The following is a 15,889-nucleotide window of genomic DNA, read 5'->3' as shown; positions in this document are numbered from 1 at the left end:
GGGTTAAAAAATTAATTCCAGTAACAGGCAGCTCAGGGTTGGGGAAAAAAATATTCAGCAACAGGCAACTTCTCCATAACCCACAGCTGGTGCATTGAGTTCTCAAAGGCAGCAAACTGCAGCTGGACAAATTCAATATAGCAATAAGTTGATTTTTCAACAGTGAGACCAATTAACCATAATGCAGCAATTCACCTGAGGTACTCTTCCATGACTGTGGCAGTGTCAGGGAAAGGGGTGGGTGGGAAGAGGAAGTCACATTGAAATCCCAATACAGTGCTGAATCAAAGACCCGCTTTGCTTCAACCAGAAAAAAAGGAGAAGTAAAAAGTGACCACAATACAAGGTTTCTTGGCTCTAGGGATGCCAGCCTAGACCACCAAAACAATTTCTTCAGCTTTAATAGCTAAGTCTACCAACAAAACCACAAGACAATCTGTCCCTATCTCAAACAAACCTCAGAGTTTCTGTTCTTCAGTTGCCAGCACCTAGACTAGTTCAAAGGAAGAGAGAAGAGTTCAGCATACCTGTTTTCCTCTGGCAAGGTTAGTTAGCTCTAAAGAGTTTGAAGAAGATACTCACTGGTTGCTCTGCAGGTCCTCAATCTCTAGAAGCACTCCCTTCTCGTGAAGTCGAGCTGCTGTGTATTTTAGGGAAATCTTTTTACTGCTTTTGCCTTTCATCTCTCGAGGTTTCTTAGAGACTCTGGGGGGGGGTGGGGTGGGGAAGAAAAAAAGAACAAACCATAATCAAACAAGAAATCAAAACAAAAATACCCAAATGATGATCAAACAAGTAAAGAGATTTCAGATAGCAAAAATGTAATCCTATGTGGATGAGGGGATGGAACCGGTGTAGCTAATCAGCTGTGACTAATGCAGCTGATAAATGATGTATTTCTACTAATGAGTTTGTCTAGAAGGCACTTGTAGCTCAGATCAGATCTTTGGTTTTCTACCAGTAACTCTTACCCTACAGAAGGAAAAACAAACAACCCCACACACACACACAAAAAAAAAAACCCACCACCCAACATAACCATCTGGAACTCCAAACAAAGCACCACCTCTCATCAGGCACAAGGAGGGGATGGAATCTAGTGACAAATGACACGAAGAAGGCTGAGATTACTCAACAACTTTCTTGTCTCGGTTTTCACTGGCAGTTGCTATTCCTGCTTCTCACTGGAAAGGAAGACTTTTCTTTTTCCTCTCCACAAATCTGAATTGTCCTGCACTACACCAACTGACTCCACTCAGGATACAAAGAGGACAACCTCGTGATCAATACTTTCTGTACAGATAACTTATTTTCAGTCAGGATGGACTGACTGAGCAGCACGTGTACTGTGTGGGCAGCCGTTTCATTCCCACTGGACCCTCTGCACTCCCCTCTCCCAGATGGAACAACCTTCTTTCAAGTATGTCTTTTTGATCCCTTTCAGGGCACTGCCTTCTCCCAGTATTTTCCTCACCACTGCTGAGATGCTTTTCCTAGAACTACTGCTGTGGTAAAGAGCTTGGCCAAGGAGCTTTGAGCAGATGGCACTGTAACTCCTCTCAGCAACAACTTGTATGTGGTTACACAGGGCCATGGCATGGCTCCAAGATACTTACTTGCCCTTGCTGGCCAGGTTATCCAAGCAGGTTTTGATGTAGCTTTTGTAATAATCCACTTGTTCCCCATAAAAAGTAGCTTTGGAGTTCAAGGCACTGTACGTCTGCTGCAGCTTCACCAGCTCTGCCTTTCTTCTCTGACGGTATCGACGCTGATTTCGGATGTCCTGTGCCGCAGAGAGTGACAGGCAGAGACTAATCAGTCATTCTAGCTCTCCAGCTGCTCAAGCCCAGAGCAGAGTACTTGAAGCAAACCATTTGAATTTGGTTCCTCTTGCTTCATGCTACAAGCTGAAGCCCTCAGTTGCACTTGTGCCAGTTTAAGTGTCACTACCTCTGCATTTTGAACTAACCACCTCTACACAGCAGTTCATCTGAACCTTTTGTTGCTCTCTCAGACTTCAATGGTGTCCAAGTTGCAATGGCTAGGGTGGGCACCAACAGTACAGGAACAAAAGGCAGGCATCAAGTTTTGCTACTGCTGGGTAAGAGGTATGCTACAAATCAAGCACTAAACCCATAGCAGAACATAGACTTCTTTCCCCTTGTTGGTCAACCATCTATAAGCATGCTACCTTAATACCTGAACCAAAAATGACCATGTGTTCAAGTTTACTTCTGTTTTCATTTCTGATACATATTACCCACAGTACAATTAATTCTAACTGGATCCCTAAAGGCAGCTCTTCATTCACTTTACAGGGTTGGGTTTTTTGGTAACGGGTGATTTCCAATGCGTTGTCACTACAACAATGCACAACAGCATTATGTCACTTCTGCAAGTTTTTCTCAGTTCCCCCCTCTATTTCTTTCTTCTTTAAATAAAAATAACCTTGGGAACCCTTAAGTCATTTCCTCAAATGAGTAAGTTTGTCAAAGGTGCAACTTAAATTAGTGAAAAGGAGCAGAAAAAACCCAAACAATCAGACACCATGAGCTCCCCTCCAAGCTACAACACTCTTCCAGAAAGTGCCTGAGACTCTGGCACCACCACAGGAGAAAACACAAATGTGCTATATGAATAAAGGATTTCCCAAACACCAAGAGGTAAAAATACTGGGGGAAAATGGAGGCTTTGTATCTGCAGATAAGCAGTGACAAAAGCTTGCTCCTCCTGAAAACTAGTGCCAGATTCAGAATCATAGAATCAGTAAGGTTGGAAAAGACCTCAAAGATCATCAAGTGCAACCTGTCACCCAACACCTCATGACTACTAAACCATGGCACCAAGTGCCACCTCCAATCCCCTCTTGAACACCTCCAGGGATGGTGACTCCACCACCTCCCTGGACAACACATTCCAATGGCTAACAACTCTCTCTGTGAAGAACTTTCTCCTCACCTCAAGCCTAAACTTCCCCTGGTGCAGCTTGAGACTGTGCCTCTTAATGCTGCATACTGTGGGAGAGCTCCACTAGAGTGAGTAGGGAGCCATTGGCCTACCTTCGCGATGTCATTGATTAGCTCCTGGTATTTATTTTTTTCATTTACTGTCCCCAGTTCTGTCAACTTCTTCAGGCCTGTCTTGATCTTGTCTTTTTTTCCTTGAAGACTTAAGTTGCCATCTTCCCTTGCAGAGAGACTTTTTTTCATCTTATCAGGAGTTCTAGCATCACGAATGGCCCGTTTCTGCATAGCTCGCTGATGCTCTGCTTCCTGGGGAAAAAAGCCAAAACTGAAAGTTACAAGTTCATACTACTGTGAGCACAAGCAGGACACAAAGGCACATTCCAAGTGCACCCACATATATCTAGATAGATGACAATTTCCTAGCATCAAAAGAATGCAGGTAAACAACTTCGTACTTGCTCTGAGGTAGCCGGAGTTTCCAGGATTTCAGTCAGCGTCTCCCCTGGCTGGAAGCGGATTACATCAACAATTAAACATTTTGTGCTGCAAAGAAATCAAGGAGAATAGGAGAAAAAGAAAATTAAACTGAAAGACTATCAAAATACTGTTCTGTTCTGCAGTAATACCAACATTACTGGTTTATCTAAAGTCAGATTAGCACTGGATGCAGGCTTAAGCGAGACAAGACCAGAGCTCTGAGTAGTACTGGTTCTCTGAAAGGTTCACCTATGTGAAGTTTGGTAAAACAGGTAGTAACAACAGTGAATTAGTGCAGCCAGCAAAAGCCTGTGACTTAACTTCAATACTTTCCAACAGGTATCAAAGAACTCCACAGTACTACTTTCTCATGTGTATGGTAACTGAGCCAAAGCAGATCCCCAGTTCAACTCTGGGCCATTCCTACAACTGAACTGTGAGTTAATTGCAGCCAGTGCCCACTGAAGCAATTCTCTCCTTAAGCCACACAACAAAATCAAATAGCACCTTCAGTGCTTCACAGTCAGGCTGGATTTATTTCTGGCATTACACAAAGCACATGACATGCACACCTTCCTCTTCTTCCACAGCTTAGATGATGACTAGCACAGCTGGTAAAGCTTTACCTCTGAAATCAACATTACCTATGGCAGGCAGAGAAATACTAATGTGCCTTTTAAGAAGCTCAATTAATTTAAAGTTATCTTTGGAGGAAATATTTTCTTCTGGTCCCATCTAGCCCAAGTGTAAGATAATCTAAAGAGTTGTCAGTTAAGGTATCTAGTGTCTGAGCAGGAATACCTCACAGTGGGTGTATATGCATCAGAATGTCAGCTAGCTGCTCAACACATCTCAGCAACAGGAATTTGCTTAAAACTAGCCAAGATTCAATATCAGTACTAAGTCCTCCAGAAAAAGAGTTCAGTAATAATTAAATTCCTTGAACTCCCTTGCTCTTCCTGTTAGAGTAATAACACAAGCATTTGCCAACAAAACAATTAGTCTACATCTATTAAGAGGGAAGCTTAGGGGGCAGCAAGTGCAGAGAGAAGGGGACCACAACATAAACCAAGAGAGGAGAGTAGCCACAGCAAAAATATCCTAAGGAGGCATTTCCCCCAGACAGGCTGTGTAATGAAACTTACTCTGCAGAAGCTAGCAAAGTTAGCAACAGGGTTATTCACATACAGCAGGCATTTAGTTACCCTTAAAATTCCCATGCCATAAATACTGATTCATCTAAATTTCACATTAGGCTTCAGAGTTAGAACTCCACTGTGAGGTACACTAGGGAGTAAGATTATTTTTAAAGATTATTCACATGAAGGTAAATCCACCTGCTGCTGTCACACTCACTCACATCCAGAAAGCTTTCTCTCCTGGTGGTTTTTACCTCCAAGGTAGACTTTTAAAGACTGTCAAATCCAACAGTGACAAAGAGTTAAGAGGAAAACCCAGCTGCAGCATTGAAAGGACATGGCTACAAGGTCAGTAACAGTCCCACACTTCCATTACACTTTCATTCTCTTACTTTCATGTGGAGATTAACTGAAAATTCAGGTCACTCGCTCTCATGAGAAGCATACCAAGTAGTTACCCCTTACTTACTTCAACAGGATTGTCCTTGCATCCATCTCTGCATTCTTATCACCAGGAACATCAAATTTGTTCGTGAGTGTGAGAGAAACCTCAGTCTTGGCTAGCATGTCCCGGTTGGGGTCGTTAATATTGCCAAACCCTTCACCTGTCAAGCAGAAAGAGTTTTATAACTAAATCATACTTCATGTTCTTGCCTACTAGAGCTTTCTCTGCTAAACAGACCACAGAAAAGCTACACTGTCTACACTATACTGTCAAAGGTATACTTCAAAAGCCAAACCCATCTCAAGTACCTTAGAGCTGACTTCTTCACAAACCTCAGAGAATGCACTAGCCAGAAAGGTACCACAAAAAACACTAGTTCATATGCCTTAGAGATACAGAATACAGAATTAACCAGGTTGGAAAAGACCTTCGAGATCATCGAGTCCAACCTATCACCCAACACCATCTAATCAACTAACCCATGGCACCAAGTGCCTCATCCAGTCTCTTTTTAAACCCTTCCAGCGATGGTGACTCCACCACCTCCCTGGGCAGCCCATGCCAATGGCCAGTCTCTCTTTCCAGGAAGAACTTCTTCCTAACATCCAGCCTAAACCTCCCCTGGTGCAGTTTGAGATGTGCATTCAACACCTGTATCTCAGTATCTTTCTCTCTTCTGAGAAGCTGACCTGACCTTTATAAATAAAAATATGACCACACCTTTACATCCATGTCCTCATTAGAAGGAATTTTCAAAGCTAAGAGCAAAGGCCTTGTTGGCAAGCAAACCTGTAATCTTCTATTAAAACAAGCAAGCTTCCTGCCTAAAGGAAATTGTCTTGCTCTAATTGTGTCTGAACTCTCACCAGAACAATTCTTAAGATATCTCCCCTTTAAAAAAAAAGAGGTTGCAGCAGGATTAAACCATGCCACAGTTGTGTGGGCTTTTCTTTGCTTCAGCTCACATTGGGGAATGAGCTGCACAAACAGGGCCACATCAATTCTTCCCAGTCCCTCAGCTGGCTGAGAGGAAAGGAGATGCATGAGCCACCCTGGGAAGATGTAGTCTCAGGTAAGGAGTACCCACGGCATGCATGTTTATGAACACAGGAGTTCATGCACACAGGAGAAATTAAATGGTGAAGAAGAGTAAGCTCTATTTAAATTCAAGGTCTAGGCTTGTTCAGGTAATACTTCTCATGTTCTGTTCTTTGCCAGTGCTTGGAAGAAAATGTGCTAGCAATTGTTCCTTTAGGAAGGTACCTTTCTCATCAATCAACTTCATAGAATGCCTTAGGTTGGAAGGGACCTTAGAGATCATCTACTCCAACTCCCCACCATGGGCACGGGTGCCTCTCAAGCATCAAGGTGAGCAATTTGCTCTTGAAACATCCCCTCCAAAAACTCAGCCAGTTTGCTTCCTCCACCCCACCCCATGATTTCACACTCCAAATTGCTGCAAGATAGAACCCAAGAAAGGAGAGAGGCCCGTGCAGCTCTCCAGGGTTTGTTATCTACTGAAGCAGTGAACCATGGCTCAGGTTTTCAGGAACTTTTCACAGATTAATAAAGTCAGTTCCTTCTTCCTCCAGGCAGACAGTTCAGCCTTGAGAAAAGGCAGCTTAGGGGAGACCTTATCACTGTGTTCCAGTATTTAAAGTGTGGCTACAAAGAAGATGGAGATTCCCTTTTCACAAGGAGTCACAAGGAAAAGATGAGGGGTGATGACACAACTTACCTCTGGGGAGATTTCCACTGGACACAAGGAAAATTTTTCATAACAAGAATAATCAGTCATTGGAATATTCTCCCCAGGGAAGTGCTGGAGTCTCAATGTTGGACACTCTTCAGATTTGGCTGGACAGGGTACTGGGCCATCTGGTCTACACTGTGGTCTTTTGACAAGAAAGTTTGGACCAGATGACCTTGAGGTCCCTTCCACTCTGGTATTCTATGATTCTATGAAATGGTTTCAGTGCAATGGAACAAAACCATGTCAATATCAGCCTATCTACCACAAACTTCTGGAGTGGGGTGGGGAGAAGAGAAGGAACTCCTGTGTTGTTGTTTTTCAGGTAACAAATTCTGCAGACAGAATCTGCTACTGCTTTTTAGCATGTCTGCCCTGTGATGATTCCTTAGATAGTTTTTTACTGCCCTTCAAATCACTTAAGGTCATATCACTTATTTCTTAAGTACAATAAACCAGACCACCTATTAAGGACTCAATCGTAGGGACCTCTCCGAGATCATCCAGCAGCTCGTGAATTGGATCATTGTGCTCAGGAGCAATTGCATCTTGATGATCTAAGAGCAACTAGATGAACAGAAAGAACATTTATGCTGTTAAACAATCATTCTCTTCTAGACAGTAAAATTACATTACTCTGAGCTGGTAACTTTTTCTCACATATCTTGATTCACTGCACCCCCAAGCAGCAGTATCAACACTCCAAGCTGTGCCATTACCACATACACAAATACTTCCAAAAGAAAGCTAGAGAAGCCACAAGCAAATTACTTAATTCTGTGTTATTATTCAATATAAAGGTATTTGATAATCACATTTCAGTCAGAAGCAGCATTTTCTTTATAAGGAGCAACTGTGACCAATGTGTACTTACAGTGTGTGTGTTGATGATTTCACCAATAGAAATATAAATAACTGGTTTAGTGAGAGTCACCAAGTCAGAGTACTCATCAATATTGAATTTATCCTGTAATTCAGGAACCTCACAGGCAGCCTGGAAGAAACGTCTTCAGGAAAAAGGAGAAGAAAAGAAGGCTCAGAATGACTCAAAGAGTCACACCAAGATCAAGAGCATTAACTCCCCATGACAATCCCACACACAGTCTCTCCTCCTTAAGCTAATGGCACACTGTGGCATGCTACAGTTTGTCAGCTTTGGTTTAACATGTCAGAAGGAACCCAGTAAATTCAGTTACTGATACTGGCCCCTTAACACTGGGCTGTTTTCAGCATTCACAAGACCAGTCTATGGCTCACACATCCTCCTGCCTTTGCTATAGTACCAACCAGAGACTGCTGGGAGCAAGTGGTTTCTTTCTCTTCCAAAGTATGACCATCTTATGATGGTCATTCCCAAAGAGAAGCTTACTTCCAACTATGTGAACAGCTAAATGCCAACCTGCTTTATTCCTGAGTACTACTGGAGGTTCTGTGGTATATCCATTCTATTCATCCACATCCAAAGTAACACAATAAACATGTGCAAAAGTTACATTTATTCTTGAAACTTCTCAGCCAAAATACTTGATTTTGCAATCTCAGGTACATAGGGCTACGAAGATAATTAGGGGACTAGAACACCTCCCTTATGAAAAAAGGCTGAGGAACTTGGGGCTTTTTAGCTTAGAGGAGGAAAGGCTGACAGAGGATTTTATCAATGCTTACAAACACTTTGAGGGTAGATGTCAGGAGGATGGGACCAGTCTTTTTTCAGTGACAGGACAAGGGGTAACAGGCACAAACCTGAACACTGGGAGTTCCATCCAAACGTGAGGAGGAACTTCTTTACTTTGAGGGTGGTAGAGCACTGTAACAAGCTGCCCAAAGGGATGGTAGAGTCTCCACCTATGGAGTCATTCAAATCCCACCTGGACACTGTCCTGTGCAGCCTGCTCTGGGTGATCCTGCTCTGGCAGGGAGGTTGGATTCAATCTCCATAGGTTCCTTCCAACCCCTATCATTCTGTGATATTTTATCACTAATGCTTATAGCAATTTGGAGTGCCAAACTGCATTTACTTTCAACAGAGTGCCTATTTGACAGAGGTAGATCCTAAACATGACAAATTACTTGCGGTATTACCCACTGCCAAACTGCCCAGCTTCTACCTGAATTTCTGGTACGACTGTGACAGGTATTCATTAATGATGCTCAGGTGTGCATTGTCTCCCATGAACATTTTATTGGATGCAGCATGCTGCAGCATCTTGGCGATGGAACCCAGGTTCCTGCGTTGATCTGTGGTCAGCTGGCCTCCAGCTGAAAGATCGATGATGTCAAAGGCGTCTGGCGCCACGATGGCTGGGTTCATGTAGCGGTAATAGAGCAAGTTGCCAACGATCTGGTGAAAGTTGAGTGGAAAAGCAATGCATCAAGAAACAATGGTACAGAACCCAACCAAATTTCATTGAAACTACTCTGTGCTTGGATAGAATTCTTTTCTTGTGAGCCACAGGCCCCTTCTGAGATAAAGGTTCTGCTGTGCTGCTGCATACGAGCGTATCCTGTCCCAAAGAATCTACAGTGCAAAATAATAAAGAAATAGTAATTTTAAAAAAATCATTAAGATGCAGTAGGATGGTCAACACAAAGAGGAAAGACAGAGCACAAGTAGTCACAGGATAACACAGCAGCAGGTATTTCTATGCATAAAGACTTAAAACTAACTCACAAAAATGTAAGGACAGGAGACAAGTTAACAAGGGACTACTTGTATGAGAATGAGAAAATCTACCAGGAGACCTAAATGTACTTGTATTAGTCTAAAAGAGGGCAGAAAGAACACGGTATAGAGAGACCTGGTAAGGCAGTCTCAATATGCAACAAGAGCTAATGCTTAGAGAAGCAAGCAGAATTGGCTGCCATCTCCAGCAAGGCAAAAATGGTAAGGAAGTGTGGCACACCAAGGAGCCAAACTGAGAAAACCACTTTCCATTCCTTCTCCAAAGCCCTTTTCTTTTTAAGAACAATTTTTCAGTATGACAGCAATATTTTCAGGTACAGACTCCCAGTTAATAACTGAGAAACCACTGAATCCAGGGTTAAGAAAATCACAAGTACAGGAGACAACTGGCATCTGATGCTTTAAAACCCAATTTCCTTAGTCAAATGTGAGCAGCAATAAACCTCAAGGGACCAAAAATAAAGATGTCACATTATCCATATGCTCACAAATGTACTTCTGATTTGTTTGATGTTTTGCCAAAAGTAATCCCAGCAATGGAAAGGCATTAACCCAACATGCTGATGTAAAGTGACAGTTCTCACACTACATGCTCTAAGATTTTCTGGTGGTTCACAGAAATTTGCAGAGGGCCAAATTTTGGCTACGTTGGTTGCCATGTGACTTTACTGCACAGAAGAGATTGGGGCCTCAATAAACAGCTGAAAAGACAGAGAATAAACCTAGGTAGCCACTGCTGAGCAGCCCCAGAAATATTAACTGCTTTCAGTGAGGTCATGGTTTTGACAATGGTTTCACGCAAGCCCCTGCTGTACTCTCACAGATTATGCTGTGGGGTAACTGCAGTGAAAGTTGTTTACTACCAGGAATAAGAACATGCATCTGTGAAAGAAACTGTTCTTATAACTTTCAAACTTGCAGGACTGAAGAACAGTCTACTATATAGGTAGCTTTAGTTGCTAAAAAATCTGAGTAGCCATTGCAAGTGACTGCAGTTTTGACTTTCACATGGCCAGGTACATCGTTTCCATGAGGATTAATGAAACTGCAGCTTTCCACCTAAATTTACAGATGGAAGAAATTAATTCACCTGCACAGAAAGAATCGATGTCTCAGAATTGGAAAGCACAGAACTAGAAGAGAGAAGAAAACAGCATTCAGATTGGTAATTATTTTGTAATGAAGCAGAGGCAGAGAAGTTTTAAGAGATGTCAAGTACTCCAAGATCCAAACTTTGTTGCATTAACAAGCAAAGCACTCATGGACATAAAGGCCTTTCACAATTACTAAAAGCCATAAACCCAAAATTATATCAGAGTGCCTATTATTAGGATCTTTTTAGTTCTCCAAAGGTACTGAAATACAAAACATAAAACTGGCTGAACATCATGGAATGCAACTCTCTAAGTTGCTGCCAAAATATCCTGGAGTGTTAGAAACAGGGGAATTAGGAGTATCAGAATTTTGCACACAGACTTTTTAACTTGACACTGTCTCATTAAGAAAGGTGCAGCTGACTGTCAACATACCAGTAAAACCAAGGCTTACTTTCCAGGAGCAGAATTACCCCAAGTCCAGAAACCTAAAGAACCAAATGCCAAAGATACCAAAAGCAAAGCAGAAGCAACAGGATAGCTCCCTCTGAACAATGTATTATATCTCAGGTGATGTATACAAAACTAACAATCAAAAGCCCAACGTGAAACACTTGTCTATCCATAGCAGTAAATAAGTAAGCTTTATATAGGTTTATATAGGTTTACATGTACTCCTCTCCACACAAAGACCCAAAGAACAAGAATGAGATGTGCTTGCCACAGCCAGCTTGACTGACGACCATTCACCAAGCTGTTCAGATCCTCACCTTCAGAAGCTCATCCTCACCAGCATCAGGAAATTTCTCATGCAGGGAGTCTTTCAGTACCTTGGCAATGAAACGCATTCCGTAACTTCGAGAGAAAGAAAAGGGCAAATAAGAGAGCTGCAAGCATGAAGCCACCAGCTTCTCAGGGATAATACTGTGGTACGCCAGACTCACGGGATTTTGTCCAGTGAACTAACAATGGCAGACAGAAATTTGTCTGTCACACTCCTCATGTTTCTGATTGAGGCGTCCAAGCGCGTCCTCACCTCTTCATGATTTAGAGCTTGTTCGGGTGTGACATCGTACGGCAGTTTGCTATTTGGAAGGAAGCAAAGGTCAGGGTGAGCATTCCTTGGCAGACTTTAAGAGCATCTAGCTACACAAGGAAACAAGTTTATATTTGCTTGGCTGCCAAGAGCTGTGCATTGCCTTCAATTAACCTTTTAGTCACTGGAAGAGCTGAAGACTTCTTGCTTTTACTACTTCTACTCTTCCTTACAGTGGCCACTGTGAGAAAAGGCCTAGCTAACTCAAAACCGTCTTTTTACAGCATGCACACAGGCATGCTAGGCAAGAAAGTGCCATCTGAAACATGCAGTGGTACTTCAGTGTGCAGATAAATTAGTGAAAAAGCAAGCTCCACATTTCAACATGAAGATTATGACACAACTGGGTTGTCTGTGTGGTCCAGACACACACCAGAAGCTCAAACAGTATCGATCAAGTCAACATAACATGCCACTGGCAGGAAGCAGTGCCCATGAGCAGTAATATTTTCTCCATCAGTTGAAATTACTGCATAGTACTTCAGTGAAGGCAGACAGAAAAAAGCAGGTAACTTTAAAAGCATCTCCTAACTTTCATGTAAAGACAAGAATCTGAACACATATCATCACCTGCAATTTTAACACATCCGTAATTTTGAGCAAGGCACAAAGCAAGATATATGACTGCAAACTGCTTTGAATAGAGAAACTCAGTCATCTGCATGCCTTTTTTTTTTTTCCTAAATATGTTAAAAACCCCACAACCAAAACAGCAAAACACAATAAAACCCCAGAGTTTTAACAAATCTCCTACACTGGAAGAAAAAGAAACAAGATGACACAAAAAACATCACAGTCCAATTGTCATCAGCAGTTGAAACTAATTAGAAAAGATGTTAGGACTAAAAGAATTGCAATATTGTGCTGCTCCTCCAGAGAAGGGGTTTTGTTGGTTCAGAAATAGTACCTAAGTTCAGACAACATGAACAGATTGCAACACAGAGCCAATTCTCAACTACATTTTCTTACCATGATTTCTTTTAGGTTAGAGGGCATCTCATAGCTAACTATCAGGCTGACATAGGCAAACACCCAAGAGCATTTCTTCTTCCATCTCCTCATGAGATTCCCTTTCAATATCCTCAGCACCACCAGCAGAAAATAATCTTTAGAAGTCTTAGATGAAAGCCACCTTGAGGAGATGGAAAAGCTGGTATCCATTGGACAGATGCATACAGTGAAGCCAAGAATGGTTTGGAATGGCTAAGTGAGCAGTGCAAAGCAGCCAAGCAATGTTTAGAAAAGCACTTCCCATACCTGGCCTCGCCAGTTTGAGATTCCATCTGGTTAACCCAAGACTTGTAAATATCCACTGGATCAGTTTTGATGTTGAGTGATTTGTCATCGATGATTTCCTTAACCACCGGTGCCAGGATCTGCCTCAGGGCATTCTGACCACGGGCACCACGGTTGAAACTCACCACCATTTTAATAACAGTAGGATTCCCAGTCACAATTTCATGTATTTGGTCAACTTTTGACCTGAAGAAGAAAGAATCTGTGTGAAATGTGAGGTATTCATAATTCTGAAAGCTTTAGATATGTTTCTTGGCATAAAACAAACTGTTGAAGAGCAATTGCCCTCACAAATCATTTCCCTATTTGAAGCATCAGTTTAAAGGGAAAAAAAGTCTCTTTTAGAAGTTATTTGTTTCAGGGCATGCACCATTTTCATGGTCAAAAAACATTCCCAAGAATGCTGAAAGTAGTTCCTCAAAAATGTTATTGCACATTCTTCACAGAGAGTTGGGCAGCTCTGCACTGTAAAGAGCTGAAGTCAAGGAATATTGAGCTCCTGAGGCCCAACCAGACAAAACATGCCCCAGGACAGCCAGGGTCCCCAAAACTGACAGTAAACAGAAATGCCAGACCATAAAACCTCTCAGTTTTGACCTCCTCATCACCTTCTGGAAATCCAGAGAGCTCCGAGTCAGCTCACTCCCTATCTTGTAAAGCCTGAGTCTGCAATTTGTTGGAGGTGTTTATAACCAGGCACTGGAGAATTAAGATTAGACTGAAATTTAGGATGAGATTTGCATCAGATTAGAAGTAGCTGCCATGTTGAGCAGTGAAATCTTGACTAAGTAAGACCCTTCATCCAAAATGGACATACTCAACACTTCCTTTATAGACTACATTAAGAACAGGCATATAATGGGAAGAGGGCAATGAAGGGACAGGTTAGCATTACCTGCCTATCTGCATGAGGCATGACATGAGAACTGCCTCAACTTGAGAAACTGCCAAAACTGACAGGACAGCAGGAATGTGCTGTGTGCTACCACCTACTTGATCTCTTCCTGCAGCGCTGTTTGGAAAAGCCGCAACAACAGGTACTCCTCTCTCTGGTTGGAGGCATAGTTGTACAGCGTGAAGATGACAGAATCCATGAACTTTGTGGATTTGTTTTGAGGCATCTGAAAAATCAGCTTGGCCAGGTAGGTTGGATTTGTCTAGAACAAGAAATACTACTCAGTGTTCACATCCACGCAGGCCAGTATAGCTAAGATCTATGTAGGCTCAAAACCACAGTGCACAAGCAAAGTCTGTACCAAGACGTGTAAGACTATGACAGGAGGTTACTAAACAGGGTTAGAATCTGTTTACCTGAAGTAAGTAGAACAGATGCTGATAGGCCTCCAGCTTTTCTCTCTTTTCTTTGCTCAAAGCTTTTAAACCTCCCCTTTGTTTGTTTAGCATCATCATGTCAGAGAGCTGTTCCTTGTTCTTCTTGGTAAGTTTTTTGCTATGAGAAACAACATCCTGAAAAGAAAGAACAGGGACAAATTCCTCTCAAAGTATTTTGTAACAGGCTATATTGCAAAACAATTGTATCTGAGAGCCTACACTCCTCTTGTACAAGGAAAGGCAGGGTCAAGGAATGCCTGGGGCTGGTAAAGCGAAGCATTATTTGCTATGGCAGCAATTTCTCCAACTGGAAGCACATGTTCTGCTTTGTCCCCAACTTCCTGAATTTGTCCAAAAGCCCAGAAGCATTAGTCACTCTTGGCAGCAATTACAACCCAAGCTAGTAGCATCCCAACGATGACTGAAAATGTTTTCAAAATTTGGCTTAAAAATCTAAACTCCTGTTTCATGCTCAGCTGGTTTGCTACCTCTACATACTCCAACAGCAAGGGCACTTTCTGGGGCAGGCACCAGCAGTCTTCTGAGATCAGTTTCACTACACCAATTGAGGAGCCTAGTGTCATGCCATCCAAGCCCAAATGAAAAGCTGACTAGAATTTCATCTTGAAGAAAAGGCAATGTAGTAACAGCAAGAGCTTTGTTTTGGTGAAATCAATCACATCATCTAAGCGTCCCTTAACCAACAACCACAGAATGGCATTAGCAGGCCTCCTGCCTCCAGAATCATCCCCCTTGTTTCAAGCTTGTGATGTGTCACTTCTTTAACCACAAATCAGTAACAAAACAGCTCTTTAAGCCTTCCAACAGACAATCTATTGCATTCATTAGGGTCAAGATAGTCTGGTGCTTGTCTTTTTTTTTACCTTCAGGTCCTGTTTCTTTTCCTCCTAGCTTTCTTTCTAGGGATATATACTAAATTAGTGGAAGGGAGTAAGAACATGCTGGGAGTAAAACCTGCAACGCTGGGGAAAAGCTTTCCACCAGAGCAACTGCCACCCAAGGCCAAGAGCTTGCCATACTAACTACTGCTGTGCTCAGTTCAGTTTGCAGTTGGCCTGCCAGCAGTGTATTTCCTACCTGCAGGGTGATTTTGTTTTTTACTAGCAACCCGATTTTGATGTCCATGAGATTGAGGTCATTTTCCAGTTGCTGATTGGATCGGATCAAGGTTACAACGTCCTCACGCAGCCTCATCAGCTCAAACTCCTCCTGAAAATCTTGGTCACTCTGATCAAGCAAGTGGACAAATTTCCGAACCACAGCCATAGGAGGGTTTTCAGCATTAACTGAAAACAAGCAAGAAAACATCAGGCAACAGGAAGCAGAAGTAAATATATGCCTGAACTACATTTAAACTGCACATCAGGGCCACGAGGATGAGCAGAGGGCTGGAGCACCTCTCCTGTGAGAACAGACTGAAGGAGTTGAGGCTGTTCAGTCTGGAGAAAAGAAGGCTCTGAGGTGACCTAATTGTGGCCTTCCAGTATCTGAAGGGGGCTACAAGAAGGCTGGGGAGGGACTTTTTAGGATATCAGGTAGCAATAGGACTAGGGGGAATGGAATGAAGCTGGAGGTGGGGAGATTCAGACT

General features: G+C 42.5%; 1 protein-coding gene across 2 annotated transcripts in view; it reads right to left on the bottom strand.

Annotated features, from left to right (window-relative positions):
* IQGAP1 (IQ motif containing GTPase activating protein 1) overlaps positions 1–15,889 on the bottom strand; it is a 63,145-nt gene that overhangs the window by 2,330 nt on the left and 44,926 nt on the right. For both annotated transcript variants that reach the window (XM_054169287.1, XM_054169288.1), the window contains 14 exons: positions 15,377–15,585; positions 14,258–14,413; positions 13,940–14,103; positions 12,908–13,132; positions 11,499–11,639; positions 11,325–11,409; positions 8,886–9,118; positions 7,652–7,784; positions 7,242–7,344; positions 5,052–5,187; positions 3,422–3,509; positions 3,060–3,272; positions 1,617–1,783; positions 583–705 (listed from right to left, as the gene is read on the bottom strand). In XM_054169287.1, coding sequence (XP_054025262.1) covers positions 583–705; positions 1,617–1,783; positions 3,060–3,272; positions 3,422–3,509; positions 5,052–5,187; positions 7,242–7,344; positions 7,652–7,784; positions 8,886–9,118; positions 11,325–11,409; positions 11,499–11,639; positions 12,908–13,132; positions 13,940–14,103; positions 14,258–14,413; positions 15,377–15,585 — 2,176 coding nt within the window. The remainder of the gene's footprint in view (positions 1–582; positions 706–1,616; positions 1,784–3,059; positions 3,273–3,421; positions 3,510–5,051; positions 5,188–7,241; positions 7,345–7,651; positions 7,785–8,885; positions 9,119–11,324; positions 11,410–11,498; positions 11,640–12,907; positions 13,133–13,939; positions 14,104–14,257; positions 14,414–15,376; positions 15,586–15,889) is intronic.

The sequence above is a fragment of the Dryobates pubescens genome, chromosome 17 (assembly GCF_014839835.1).
Source record: "Dryobates pubescens isolate bDryPub1 chromosome 17, bDryPub1.pri, whole genome shotgun sequence".
Lineage (NCBI taxonomy): Eukaryota > Metazoa > Chordata > Aves > Piciformes > Picidae > Dryobates > Dryobates pubescens.
This window is presented reverse-complemented; position numbering and strand designations above follow the sequence as displayed.